Source organism: Macrobrachium rosenbergii, chromosome 30, assembly GCF_040412425.1.
Source record: "Macrobrachium rosenbergii isolate ZJJX-2024 chromosome 30, ASM4041242v1, whole genome shotgun sequence".
NCBI lineage: Eukaryota > Metazoa > Arthropoda > Malacostraca > Decapoda > Palaemonidae > Macrobrachium > Macrobrachium rosenbergii.
The window spans coordinates 9,998,501-10,013,500 of NC_089770.1; the positions used below are offsets into that span (position 1 = coordinate 9,998,501).

Below are 15,000 nucleotides of genomic sequence, written 5' to 3' on the forward strand. Positions count from 1 at the left end.
TTCGCTTCTGTGAGAAATGAGAGGTTATACAGACTCCGCCGGAACATTCTGGTAAATCACGGAACGTCCCTCTGCGCAGGCGCTGATTTAGAACAAGTTTGATGAGCCGTTTCAAAGGCATTTCCCAGCTATTACTACTATTGCTACTGCTGTTCGTGCTTCTGTGATGTTCTTGAGCTGGTGGGAAATGGACGCTTAGTCTTTCATTCCAGTTTTAATTTCGATTTTCGTCTATGTTCAGCGCTGTAGATTTAGAGATGTAGACCGATAGTAGTTCAGTAGTTGTCTGTAGTCATATTTTTGTTGATTGATTTATGAAATTCAGGCTGTCAAGCCAAGCACTAGGACACTTTCAGCCAGAAGGGGTTGGTGTGGTTGGCCAGCAAGATAAATAGGTTCAGAGAATAAAGGAAATAAAATACAAGGATCTAAAAGTAGACCTAGGAGAAAACCCCATATTTGTATTGAGAAATAACAGTTAGAGGTGCTGGACAGCAAGACTAGAAGAAAGGAAGTGGGAGTGGAGATAAAGTGAAAGGCTAAAAAGTGGGTGTAGCCAGGGACCAATGGGACGCTGCAAACACCCTTTTGGTATTTCTTGTCATATTGTTTAGAGGACTGACTATTTCATGATGGAACGAGCTGTAGCTAATTAACTATTTAAGGGTAAAGAGGGAGGGTTCAACACTGGCTTGAGCTATGATTTCAAATTAATCGGATGCAATAGGATATTAGTTATCATGTTCCGTAATATTGAAAACTCCGCCCTATGCCTTTCTCCACGATTGGAGTTGATACGCACTTCCAGAACCCTTTTTACTATATCTCAGGTAAATATAATATTATATCCAGTAAATATGATGTTATATCCACTAGGGAACTTAAAGTAAGACCCAATACTCCTAGACTTCTGAGAATCAGCTTATGATTAAGACAAGAAAAATGATTCGTAATTCTACTTTTTGCAGTAATTAAAACTTTGCATAATTCATGCAAGGAAGACAGATATAAACATCAAGTTTGGGTACAGTAGGGAAAGGAATTAGTTGTTGAAAGTTAATATTTAAGATTTTTCAAAGATATTTATCGAATAAAAGTTTATTTGATGAGATTTTGGACAAAATTATGAGATGAAAGAGTCATGAATGGAGTCTGGAATTATTATTGTGTGCAATGGATGCTGTACTAAATATGGACAGTGAAGAGAAGCTTTTGAAGCTAGTGAAAGAGTATGAAAATATTTGTAAGAGGAGGAAGTTGAGAGCAAATATGAGAATGAAGTTATGAAGTTCATTGGAAACGAGGAAGATGGAGCAAAAAATGGTAACGTGGATGGGAGCGGTTGATGTGTATAGGTATATGGGAGTAAATATAAGATATGATAGTATAATGAGAGAAGAGAGAAGTCAAAAATACTTAATGCATAGAAGGTAGTAGTGTGTGTGCCAAAAACTGGAAAGAGACTTAGAGCGTCCTTGGAGGGTGGGGATGTATGAAGGGATTGTTGAGTCAACTCTCCTTTATGGAAGTAAAGTTTGCATGTGATTGAAAGGGAAAACGCTCATGTATTTAAGTAGTTATAGCAGTGTATGTGACAGGAGAAGAGTACAAAGTATAAGAAGGGTCGAAAAATATGTAGAAGGGGTAAATAGATTCAACTAGTGTTTCGAGATGGTTTGGTCGTGTGGAAAGAATGGAAGAGGATAAGCTGGTGAAAAGTCTTGAGTAGCTGGAGTGAAGGAAGTACTGGTCTTTAATATCCAAGAAGCAGAAAAGCGTGTTAGATGTGCAGCTGATGAGCCTTCTGTAAGGGAAATGGCGAGTTTTAATATTTAAAGTCACTACCATCACGATAGTCGCCGTTTTACGAGCCCACCACAGTCATCTGACTGCCAGGTACATAATTCACAGTCAGGTCAAAAGAGGAACAGTGGGATTTTACGGAACTGACTCAAAGAATTCGGACTCGCTCGGGAATCGAACCTGGGACTTTTCAGTGGTAAGGAAACCCACCTGCTCTCTCTCTCTCTCTCTATATATATATATATATATATATCTATATATATATATATATATATATATATATATATATATATATATATATATATATATATATATATATATATGTATATGTGTGTGTGTGTGTGTGTGTGTGTGTGTGTCTGTGTGTACGCACAAACATTAAGCTACAAATGTCGTTTAATATCAATTCGCTCTACCTCGGAAATAATACCAAAGAGGAATTATAAGTGATAAGTGGTTCGTCCATCAATCATAATTCCCCGTGGTATTATCTCCGAGGTAGAGGGAATTGGATGTTAAACGAATTGTGTAGATTAGTGTTTGTGAATATAGAAAATGTCGCTGTGATGTGATAAAGATTCACATACATATTATATATATGTATATATATATATATATATATGAAAGAGCATATATATATATATATATATATATATATATATATAGATAGATATAGATAGATAGATAGACATATATGTGAGTGTGTGTATAAATTTATACAAAGCTCAACCGTATGCCCATTACAGTCAAACGGGGGGGCGGAGCTTCCTATTTGCAATTACTCTGAGAGCCACGGAAAATGAATGGGGAGAAAACGGAAACCATCTGTCAGTTACTCTTCTTGATTACTCGTCGTGACAAAAAAAAAAAAATCTATAAACTTCGGATAAAAACGGAAACTTCCTGAAACAACCTTTTGAGGCCTAAAGATTTCTCTCTGAGCGGATTTCATGAGAAGGGCAATCTTTCATTATCCCGTTGGCTGTATTTGTGACTTATCTTTCAACTGTTTTGAACAGGGTATTTTGGAATAACATGCAAATGTTATTCTGTGAGGTGAGTTCATTATGTTTGTTGCATAAAGTGTACTACAATGACAAAAATCCTCTGTGTTTTTTTTTGTTTTTTAACTTATTATTCAAGTGGGTTTTTATTTTTGTTGAGAGTGTTTACAATGACAAAATATTATTCTTTTTGTCATTGGTTCATTATGCAACAAACATAATGAGGTGTACTACAATGACAATTATCCTCTGGCTTTTTGTCATTGTAGTACACTTTATGCAACAAACATAATGAACTCACCTCACAGAATAACATTTGCATGTTATTTCATTATCCTCTGGATTTTTGTCATTGTAGTACACTTTATGCAACAAACATAATGAACTCACCTCACAGAATAACATTTGCATGTTATTTCATTATCCCACTGCCTGTATTTGTGACTTATCTTTAAACTGTTTTGGTCAGGGTATTTTGAACTAACTTGCAAATATTATTCTCAACTTGCAAATATTATTCTCTGAAGTGAGGTCATTATATTTGTTGCATAAAATACAATGCAAAGACAAACATCCTCTGCAGTCGTCTTTACCTGACCTAGCTGGTTTTGCTCTCAACACCAGGCAGTTTTCTGCTGATGCAATCAGTATGTCGTTTTCTGGCATCAGGTTTAATACTGCTCAGTTTGCTGGGATTTTTATCGTGACAACAGCTAAAACGTGGAAAAGCTTGCCTAGTGCAGTTGTGGAATCTTCTGGTTTCCAGATATTTAAGCGAGGCGCAAATTCATTCCTGCTCTCTCTCTCTACTAAAGTCTTCTTAATTTCAGGTGTCTGTTCTTTCAAACTGTACTAATTTATTTTTCACCTTTTCTTATAACTTGTTTCTTACTGCAGGCTGATTTCCATTTGGAACCGTCTTGGATTTATAGTGTGTTGGCCCTGTCCTTGAGGGCTTTCAGCTGAAGATTTAAGGACGGAAAGAAAGAAAAAATGAAAATCATACCACATTTTGGGATGGGGCGTGGGATTACAGAAGATTGTTGGGAAATGACAGCGTACCTTAATTCACCCAGCTATTCATACTTAACCTGACCTAATCTAACCAAACCTTACACTTCCATACGTTACCTAAGTTAATCTTACCTTACCTTGCCTACATAATCTTATCTATCCTCAAATTACTTTACATCATCTGGACTAATTTTAATATATCCTGCTTTACTTAAGCTAATCTTTTTTTTTAAATCTAATCTTACTTGACCTAACATGACCTTACCTACGTGGGCATTTAATATATGCGGGTGCTACTCGTATGGCGTAATTATGCATAACCACTTATGGTGTGCGCACAAGTCACGCTTCTCTTCCAATCTCTTTCACCTTTCTTGACCAACAACACAGAGCCCTCCTGACACTCTGCCTCCAGAAATTCTGTTCTGAGAACTTTCTTTCGGAGGACTTTTTTTGAGAACTTTCGTTTCTAAGAACTTTCTTTTCTGAGAACTTACTTCCCAATCATTTATTTTGCACCGTCAATGGCGTCAGTAGGCCGGGAATGAGTGGGCGTGATGCCCCAGGCCTCCCAGCGTTAATCTTTTGTTTTCTCAGTCGGTGCGCGGGCGTGTAAGCGCGTGCGCAGTAGGATGATTCCTATTTGACAAGCCACGGTTTGTATACCTAAGGATAAAACAGAGATATCTCACTGGTCTGTCTTCTTTTTGTGTAACCTCTTACAGTATTTTTATTTTCGTCTGAATATGACTGTTAGCCATTTTTTCTTTCAAGGTGGGCCTGTCCAACGGAGTCTTTTCCAACTTCATTAATACCCTAAAACAATTCACCTTGTATTTTGATAATTTATTTATGTTTTTATATGTTGATCTAATAATTCATTAGATTTTCTTTTTTCTAATAACTGATCTCTTATTTTTGCATTTCCCATCATCTGTAACTTCTTCTAAATGAACACCATATTCTTCGGAAGTTTGAATTTCAAGTCAGTGCCCCCTGTGTTCCATATGAATAGCGTTCATATTCTGATTAATAATAATAATAATAATAATAATAATAATAATAATAATAATAATAATAATGTGACGGCTGTGTGTCTCAAGGATCCATCTCAAGCAGGATAAGACACAAGTCTTGTAAACAATGACCTTTGTTTTGATTTTGAGCATTTTGCTAAACAGAAGGATCCCACAGGGATCCTAAACCTCCTGCAACCTGACCTGTCTGATCCGTTGCGGTCTAAGCTGTTCTCTCCGAGTGCTTAGTGATTTCCTCTCTCTCTCTCTCTCTCTCTCTCTCTCTCTCTCTCTCTCTCTCTCTCTCTCTCTCTCTCTCTCTCCCAAGACGCTTGACATCTGGATAATTGTTATGATCGCTTCTGGAAATGTTTGTATTGGGGGATTTAAATCTCTCTCTCTCTCTCTCTCTCTCTCTCTCTCTCTCTCTCTCTCTCTCTCTCTCTCTCTCTTTCTTCCCCCATAATGCCATGCATAGTAGTTTCAATCGTTTGTGGAAATGACTGGTTTGTGGGAATTCGTTAAGTTAAATCTTCTCTCTCTCTCTCTCTCTCTCATAATGATATGCATAAACTCTCTGTCTGTCTGTCTGTCTGTCTGTCTGTCTGTAAACTCTCTCTCTCTCTCTCTCTCTCTCTCTCTCTCTCTCTCTCTCTCTCTCTCTTCCCCACAATACTGTACATTTTAGTTACAATCGTTTGTGGAAATGACTGGTTTGGGGGAATTTGTTAGGTAAAATTCTCTCTCTCTCTCTCTCTCTCTCTCTCTCTCTCTCTCTCTCTCTCTCTCTCTCTCTCTCTCTCTCTCTCTGGCAGGGGCAGAGAAGCAGATAGCGCACACGGATGAATAAATCAAACGGTTACAGAATAGCTCTGCATCGGTCTCCTTTAGGCCACATACGGTGGAGGGGTCGGTCCTACAACACAAATTCTTCTTCTTCTTTTTTATTTACAGTTTTCGTTTCCTTCTGTCTTCCTTGCTTTCCGAAGAGAGGTGTCAAACGAGGCTACAATGTTGAGTCTCTCTCTCTCTCTCTCTCTCTCTCTCTCTCTCTCTCTCGCTCTCTCTCTCTTTTGTTTTATCATTTCACTCTGTCTCCAACGTTTTCATACAAAGAAGCTTTCGCAAAATGATTCGTTTTGGGAAAATCTAGATTTGTTTTTTTTTTTATCTCGCCAAATTCTTCTTTTTCACTGGCTTATTTCTTCTTCTTCTTCTTCTTCTTCTTCTTCTTCTTCTTCTTCTTCTTCTTCTTCTTCTTCTTCTTCAGATGTACTTTCATCATCATCTTCTTCTTATTCGGATCTACTTCCATCATCATCTTCTTCTTCTTCAGATTTACTTTCATCATCATCATCTTTTTCTTCTTCTTCTTCAGATTTACTTTCAACTTCTTCTTCTTCTTCTTCTCTTCATCTTCTTCTTCTTCTTCTTCTTCTTCTTCTTCTTCAGATCTACTTTCATCATCTTCTTGTTCTTGTTCTTCTTCTTGTTCTTGTTCTTCTTCTTCAGATCTACTTTCATCATCATCACCTTCTTCTTCTTCTTCTTCTTCTTCTTCTTCTTCTTCTTCTTCTTCTTCTTCTCCTTATTCAGATCAGTTTTGATCATCATCATCATCATCTTCTTCTCCTTCTTATTCATATCTACTTTCATCATATCATCATCTTCTTCAGATCTACTTTAATCACTACATTTACTTTCTAATTCTTCCTATTACTGATGTACATTTGCACTATTAAAACTCCATACTCAGCGATTTTAAATATCGTAGCCAATTTCGAAGAAAGAACCTAAATTGAGAAACGCTGTATGACAGACCTCCCCGTGAAAAAAAAAAAATGTCTGGTCTACCAAAAACCACTGAATTGATTTCAATAAAATTTTGTGTCAGTAATACATCGGCTTGAATTGTAGTACATGCAGTGAGGGGTAATCTATCTGTCAAATTAATTGTTCTTAATTTGTTATTTATACTTGATTGATTTTTATTGCTCTCTCCCAGAAAGACTGACAATAACGTAAAGATATCATAATTGCTTTGGTGCTTTTAAAATATCACTCTATCATCATCATTATTATTAACATCATCAACATTATTATTACCATGACTGGTGCTTCAGTGGTTGTTATATCATTATCGTCAAGCTGTACAAGTACAATGAAAGTAAATAAGAGAAATAAATATTGCCAAAGAATATGGATACATGACAATAATAGCGTGATAGTGATAATAATTGTTAGAGCCGTATCTGGGTGACCTAAAACACAGATGTCTGTCTTGTCTGTACGGCTGTCTGTTTCTCTGTCTGTCTGTCTGTCTGTATGTCTGTCTGTCTGTCTGTCTTTGTGTCTCTCTGTCAGTCTGTCTGTCTGTCAGTCTGTCAGTCTCTGTCTGTCTGTCTGTCTGTCAGTCTCTCTGTCTCTGTCTGTCAGTCTCTCTGTCTCTGTCTGTCTGTCCGTCTGTCAGTCTGTCTGTCTGTCCGTCTGTCAGTCTGTACGTCTGTCAGTACGTCAGTCTCTGTCTGTCTGTCTGTCTGTCTGTCTGTCTGTCTGTCAGTCTCTCTGTCTCTGTCTGTCAGTCTGTCTGTCTGTCAGTCTCTGTCTGTCTGTCTTTGTGTCTCTCTGTCTGTCTGTCCGTCTGTCAGTCTGTCTGTCTGTCTGTCTTTGTGTCTCTCTGTCTGTCTGTCTGTCTGTCAGTCTCTGTCTGTCAGTCTGTCAGTCTGTCTGTCTGTCAGTCTCTGTCTGTCTGTCTGACTGTCCGTCTGTCAGTCTGTCAGTCTGTCTGTCTGTCAGTCTCTGTCTGTCTGTCTTTGTGTCTCTCTGTCTGTCTGTCCGTAGGTCAGTCTGTCAGTCTGTCTGTCTGTCTGTCTGTCAGTCTCCCTGTCTGGCAGTCTCTCTGTCTCTGTCTGTCAGTCTCTCTGTCTCTGTCTGTCTGGCTGTCTGTCTGTCACGGAGGCAAACCAGGCACATCGCACGGGGCAATAATCTATTATTACCGTGACTATTGTTTGGCTAATGCACCGACTCAATTTGTTTGTAAATGCTTCCGTTTGTAACTCCCTCCCTCCCCCCCTCTCTCTCTCTCTCTCTCTCTCTCTCTCTCTCTCTCTCTCTTTCCCATGAAAGTTGTTACGCGTGCATTTGCGGTCATTGGGCGTTCGTTGGCGTTCATTTGCTTCCATTGGCGTTCATTTGCGTTCAAGGTACGTTCATGGGGATTCATTTGCTTTCATTGGCATTCATGGCGCGTTCATTTGCGCTCATGGGCGTTCATTTGCCTTCATTGGCGTTCATTTGCGTTCATGGCGTTCATTTTGCGCTCATGGCGCGTTCATTTTGCTTTCATTTGCGTTGATTAGCGTTCACTGGGCGTTCACGGACGTCCATTTGCGCTCATTCGTATTCAGCGGACAGAGGTGAACGCGTAAAGGGCTACATGCGTTACAGTGCTGATCTTGTTCGTGTAATAGAGTGTACTCGGTTATAGGGGTAAAAAAAAAATAAATAAAAAAGGGGTGTTATCAGTACTTGTGTCATTTGCCTAAAAGGGTTTATGAGGTTTAATGGATTGCAACAATGGTGGGGGGAGCCCCGGTGGTGGGGGTTTGGAATATATATTTTGGGATGGTTTTTTTTTTCGGTGGGGTGTGGGAGGGTGGAAGGGGGTGGTTGTGTGTTGTTTGGTTGTTGTGTTTTTGTTCTGCCTGCAGTCATTTTTGGGGAAAACAACATTTTTAGGTTGCAGATTTTCTCTCTCTCTCTCTCTCTCTCTCTCTCTCTCTCTCTCTCTCTCTCTCTCTGTCTATAAAATATAAAAGTAATTGACCGTTGGATAATTGTCATGATCGCGTATGGAAATGTTTGTTTTGAGGGAATTTGTAAGGTAATATCTCTCTCTCTCTCTCTCTCTCTCTCTCTCTCTCTCTCTCTCCAAGTAATATACATTTGACTCACAAATTACAAGTAAATTATCTATCTTGTTTTGAGGGAATTTGTAAGGTAATCTCTCTCTCTCTCTCTCTCTCTCTCTCTCTCTCTCTCTCTCTCTCTCTCTCTCTCCAAGTAATATGCATTTGACTCGCAAATCACAAGTAAATTACAGACTTTTTGAAAGTTAATTGATGAAATTTGTCTGACATTTTCTGCACCAACTGAAATTTCAGGTCCAGACTGAAATCATTCTGAGCAGGTTAAAACGACGATTTAGTCAAAATCATATCTAGATGTATCAACAAATTTCCGGCCGGCCATCCCACTATGTTCCTCTTCCCAGGGACGTACCTGGCCGTCACGTCGACCCCCATTACCTCCGACCAGCCATGCAACTTCACCACCAGTTTGCACAACCTGGGCAATATTGTCCCTCCCTGCTAGTTGATGTAGGGTAGTGTTGGAAGGCGAACCAGACTGCCTTCATCACCAGGAAGTTGGTGTGGTCCTTCCCCTCTTCCTCCCCTGGCTCCCAGGTTCCATTCAGGTGTGTGCCTCACCCCCTTCAATGGAAAAGATTGAATTATATAAAAGTGAAGGCTCGGATTGCGCCACTGCAAAAATCTGGAAGCCCGTCAACCTAACGGTCCGAAAAAACCCGAGAGGTTCAGTAGGAGAATCCCTCAGGCTGGGCAGTTAAACAGTGGGCCTAGCGACACACTGGCCACGTGTCATAGGCATTGGGCCTGTCCCCCTACTGGCCGTCGGCCTAAGAAACAGGAGATCAGGGCCTGCCCTATGAGCCTACGAAGGCCCAGGAGGACTTTAACTTTAACTTAATATTTTCAGTATCCGCATGTGAGGTGGAACTCAACTACAGGAATAATGAATGTTGTCTTGTAAGAAGAATTAAAAATTCTTCTATTGAAAATAACCACAATTTTTCGTTTTTTTTCGTCCGAATTTTTAATTTCTCGAACGAAGGAAGTTCATTTACTCTCGATTTAAATGTTGTCTCTTAGTTCCGAAGTTTTAATTTCTCGAACGAAGGATGTTCATTTTTACTCTGAATTTAAATTTTGTTTCTTAGTCAGTTGTATGATCGGTTCATATAAAGGAGGTCACTAGTTTCGATATATTTAAAAGATGTGAATGTGGTATTTAGGTTCATGATGATTCTAGCGTGTGTTTTTTGTTAACTTGTTAGCTAAACATCTTCTCAGTAATTCTCTCTGTCAGTCTGTTTATCTATTTGCCTATTAATTGAACATGTATATGTATGTATGTATGTATGTTGGTAAGTTCGCATGTATTTATACCCGAAGAGAGAGAGAGAGAGAGAGAGAGAGAGAGAGAGAGAGAGAGAGAGAGAGAGAGAGAGAGAGAGGAAAAAAGAGAAATATTGATTTTGATAATTATCATATGTGTGTAAATTGAAATGTATGTGCTATTTGCATGCAAGGAGAGAGAGAGAGAGAGAGAGAGAGAGAGAGAGAGAGAGAGAGAGAGAGAGAGAGAGAGAGAGAGAGAATGATCTTTATTAACAAATATTTATGCGAATTGAAAAGTGTATCAACTGCATACAGAGAGAGAGAGAGAGAGAGAGAGAGAGAGAGAGAGAGAGAGAGGAGAGAGAGAGAGAGAGAGAGAGAGAGAGAGAGAGAGAGTCTGTCTCCTTCGTCAGGAGATGAGAGAAGGAAAAAAAAAAAGTCAGCTGAAATCAACTTAACTTTAATGAAGCATGAGGCCAAAAATAGACTGTCCCCAACGACAGGAAGAGTCCCCCTTTCCTTCTTATTCTTCTTCTCATTTTTCCTTCTTCCTCCTCTTCTTCTTCTTCTTCTTGTTCATTATCACCATCTGCTGCTGCTTCTTCTTCTTCCCCACCTTTTGTTTTGTACCTTTCTTTTTGTTCGCGTCGTGTCGCTCAGACGGAAGACCATCCTGGAGAAACTATTAATGAATTCGTTGTACTTTTTATGAATATTGAGGAGGACGGGGTCTTTGTATCTATACAGTGCTACATGGGACTTGTTTCTGCTTAAGGATGTCACTCGAATTTGATCTTTAGTGTCTTTCGTAGGGTTCAACAGGACTCGGTTTTGTAAGATATTGTCTTCGTTAGTCTTATGCATTTTTTATTATATAAAGTTTGACTCTCATCCAAGCTTGATATCTTTTGTAGGACTTAGTTTTTTTTTAAGTTATTGTCTTGTTTAGGCTTATGCCTTTCGAAATTTTTTTTTTATTATTTACGTTTTGTCCCCTAAAGCTTTATATATTTTGTGTGACTTAGTTTTTTAAAGTGATTTTCTTTTTTATTCTTGTGTCTTTTGCAGTTTTTTTTTTAAGTTTGACCCTTAATACTTTATATCTTTTGTAGGACCCAGGATTTTTAATGCTTGTCTAATTTAGGCTTACTCCTTTCGCGTTTTTTTTCCTTTAAAGATTTATATCTTTTGTGGGACTCAGGTGATTTTCTTTTTTATTCTTATGTCTTTGACAGTTTTATTTTTAAAGTTTGGCCCCTTAAAACTTCATATCTTTTGTGGGACTCAGATTTGTAAGTTATTTTCATTTTTAATCATACGTCTTTTGCAGTTTTTCAAATTTGGCCCCTTAAAACTTTATACCTTTTTCTGGGACTCAGGTTTTTAAGTGATTTTTTTTTCCTTGCTTCTTTTGCAGTATTTTTTTTTCAAGTTTGGTCCTTTCAAACTTTACATCTTTTGTAGAACTTAGCTACTTAATTAATTGCCTTGTTTAGGCTTACGTCTTTGGCAGTTGTTCTATTAAGTTATGCCCCCTCAAACCTTACATCTTTTGTAGGACTCATATTTTCAAGTGATTGTCTTATTCACGCTTACGTCTTTTGTAAAGGGTTTTTTTCTTGTAAAAGTTTGGCCTCTTTAAAGATTTAATTCTTGCATGTTGTAAAGGTTTTAATTCGAGTAAAATTATTTTAACTGGAGATGATCGTATTAATTTTGAATTGAATTGAGCTGAATTGAATCCTTTATTCCAGCTATAAGCCATATACACTAGATAAGTTTTTTTTTCATACATTTTTAAAAAAAGTCTTTACAGAGAATATTGCATAAATATTCATACCTTATGAAGTATAATTTCACATTTGTTAAATACCTTTATATTTTTGATATCTTCGTCTTATGAATTTTGGAACTGCTGACCCCTTTGAGGATTCGTATCTTTCGTAAAATGCTTTTCTATTTTTATTTGTGTGTGTGTGTGTGTGTGTGTGTGTGTATGGTATGGCCGGGGATGGGGGGCGAGGGTTGCGTTGTCCCGGTAGACGCGAGTCAAGGCATTTCAGAAGCTTAAAATTTGACTCACATGTTGATCTATGATTACGGATATGCTAATAACAAGGACTGAATTAGGATTAATTTTGCCTTGCTATCAGTATTCTCCATTCCTAATGAAATTAATGACGCGCTCTCTTGAATATTTAATATTAATCAAATTAGCTATCCGTATTTCTCCGTTTCTTTGCTAATTAATAACAGTCTCATTTGATGGTCATTTTAAAATGAAGGTGTAATTTAGTTAACTAATCTTGAAGCTTCTGCGTTAATTACATCGTAATTTATGACAACTCGAGATCACACGTCAAATTGAGCTTATTGTTTTCATTTTAAATAAAAAAATTTCTTTGGTATTTCTGATTGGTGGATCGTTTTTGAAGACATTTACTCAAGTGTAGCTCAGAAATAATTTTTATTGAATGACTGAATCAAAGATCGTCTTTGTTGAATGATTGAATTAGAGATAATTTTTATTGAATGAATGAATCAAAGATCGTGTATACTGAATGGCTAAATCAAAGATCGTCTTTGTCGAATGACTGAATCAAAGATCGTCTTTATTGAATGATTGACTCAAAGATCGTCTTTACTGAATGACTGCATCAAAGATCGTTTTTGCTGAGTGACTGCATCAAAGATCGTTTTTGCTGAGTGACTGAATTGAAAATAACCTTTATTGAATGACAGAATCAAATATAGTCTTTATATTGAATGACTGAATCAAAGATCGTCCTCGTCGAATGACAGAATTAGAGATAAATTTTATTGAATGAATGAATCAATGATCGTCTCTATTGAATGCTCGAATTGAAAATAATCTGCATTGAATGACTGAATCAGAGATCATCATCTCTGTCCATTACCGAATCAAACACTGCCACCTTCGTGACCTTGACCTTTGAACTTATAAAAACGTAGCATCTGTAAACGTGGAGTGGTTTGCCCTTGGATTATTCAGAAAATGAACTTTGACCTTTTTGCCTTCAGCGCCGTATCTTCGTGACCTTTGATTTTTATTTGTTCGCCTTCCGGAATTCAGAAATTCAAAGATATTAATTTTTTTTAAATGTTCCGTAGATGGAGCATTTGGGATCAAGTGTTTATTCCGTGATAATTCCGGAGATGGAGCGATGTTTTATTCTGTGATAATGCTCCGGAGATGGAGCATTTGGGATCAAGTGCTTTATTCCGTGATAATGCTCCGGAGATGGAGCATTTGGGATCAAGTGCTTTATTCCGTGATAATGCTCCGGAGATGGAGCGCTTGGGATCAAGTGCTTTATTCCGTGATAATGCTTCGGAGATGGAGCATTTGGGATCAAGTGCTTTATTCCGTGATAATGCTCCGGAGATGGAGCATTTGGGATCAAGTGCTTTATTCCGTGATAATGCCCCCAGATGGAGCACTTTGGATCAAGTGCTTTATTCCTTGATAATGCTCCCAGATGGAGCGCTTGGGATCAAGTGCGTTATTCCTTGATAATGCTCAGGAGATGGAGCAGTTTGGATCAAGTGCTCTGTTCCTTGATAATGCTCCCAGATGGAGCACCTGGGATCAAGCCCTTTATTCCTGGATAATGCTCTAGGGATGGAGCACTGAAGAGCATTTGTGCTAATAAACGCTCTTGAGATGAAGACCTTGAGATCACTGTCTTTATCTCATAAATGCTCCGGAGACGAAGTGCTTAGCCCTATCATGCTCATAAGATGAACACCTTATGATAATTTATTGCATAAATGCTCTTAATTTGTTTGAAGAGCGAAAGCCATTGGGTTGGAGAATCTAATACCCTTTCCTAGCCCAGAATCGAAGAAGGCATGAAAGGGACACTAGAAAAGAAGAAGGGAAAAAACTAAAGATATTGTAAGAACCAAGAAGAGATTCCCCGTCGGGGGGTTAGTGCTGTCAGTGCGCCTCACGCGGTTCACGGTAGGCATTATTTGAGGTTATTTGCATCGTCCCTTCGGCCCCTAGCTGCAACCCCTTTCATTCCTTTTACTGTAACTCCTTTCATAATTTCTTTTCGATTTTGTTATCCACCTTCTACGAACAATGATTTCATAGTGCAACTGCGAGGTTTTCCTCCTGTTACACCTTTCAAACCTTTCTACTCAAAATTTCCCTTTCAGCGCTGAATGACCTCTATAGTTCCCAGCGCTTGACCTTTGGCCTAAATTCTGTATTCCATTCCATTCCAAGAAGAGATTTCCGAAGTTTGGCAGTAAAGGGAAAGAAGTTATCACTGGGCCGTGTACTATTAAGAGGATAGCCGGAAGAGAAACTTCTTTTTTGGTCGACTGCTTAATTAAAACGGGAGAGAAGGCCCGACGCATTTCGCAGTAATGCGACGGACGTCCTCCAACCGCCAGACTCGATCCGCAGAGTGGGAAACCATAACGGTGCAATTACAGCCCCAGGCCATTGCGTCCCCGAAAATGTATCTCCGAAACCATGGACGTGCAACTCAGTTGATCATCGCAAAATGCAGCTTTAATTACGCAGATAGCTGGCTCTCTTTTCATTTGCTCTCTCTCTCTCTCTCTCTCTCTCTCTCTCTCTCTCTCTCTCTCTCTCTCTCTCTCTCTCTCTCTCTGTAGTTTTATAGACCTCTCTCTCTTTTCGTAGCTTTACAGACCTACTCCTCTCTCTCTCTCTCTCTCTTTTCTCTCTCTCTCTCTCTCTCTCTCTCTCTCTCTCTCTCTCTCTCTCTCTCTTGATAGTTTTACAGACTCTCTCTCTCTCTCTCTCTCTCTTGATAGCTTTACTCTCTCTCCTCTCTCTCTCTCTCTCTCTCTCTCTCTCTCTCTCTCTCTCTCTCTCTCTCTCTCTCTCTCTCTCTGTGTGTGTGTGTGACCTGAGTTAGAACCGGTGAGCAGCATATCAGCGTAAATCCGGAGACAAAC

General features: G+C 38.7%; 1 protein-coding gene across 1 annotated transcript in view; it reads right to left on the reverse strand.

The window, feature by feature from the left end:
- Nucleotides 1-1,780: 1,780 nt before the first annotated feature.
- The window catches only part of LOC136854736 (glutamic acid-rich protein-like), a 20,241-nt gene continuing 7,021 nt past the window's right edge, over nt 1,781-15,000 (reverse strand). Inside the window, exons 2-3 of the mRNA XM_067131324.1 lie at nt 6,114-6,424; nt 1,781-1,804 (exon numbers count right to left, since the gene is read on the reverse strand). Of these exons, the coding sequence (XP_066987425.1) occupies nt 1,781-1,804; nt 6,114-6,424 (335 nt within the window). The remainder of the gene's footprint in view (nt 1,805-6,113; nt 6,425-15,000) is intronic.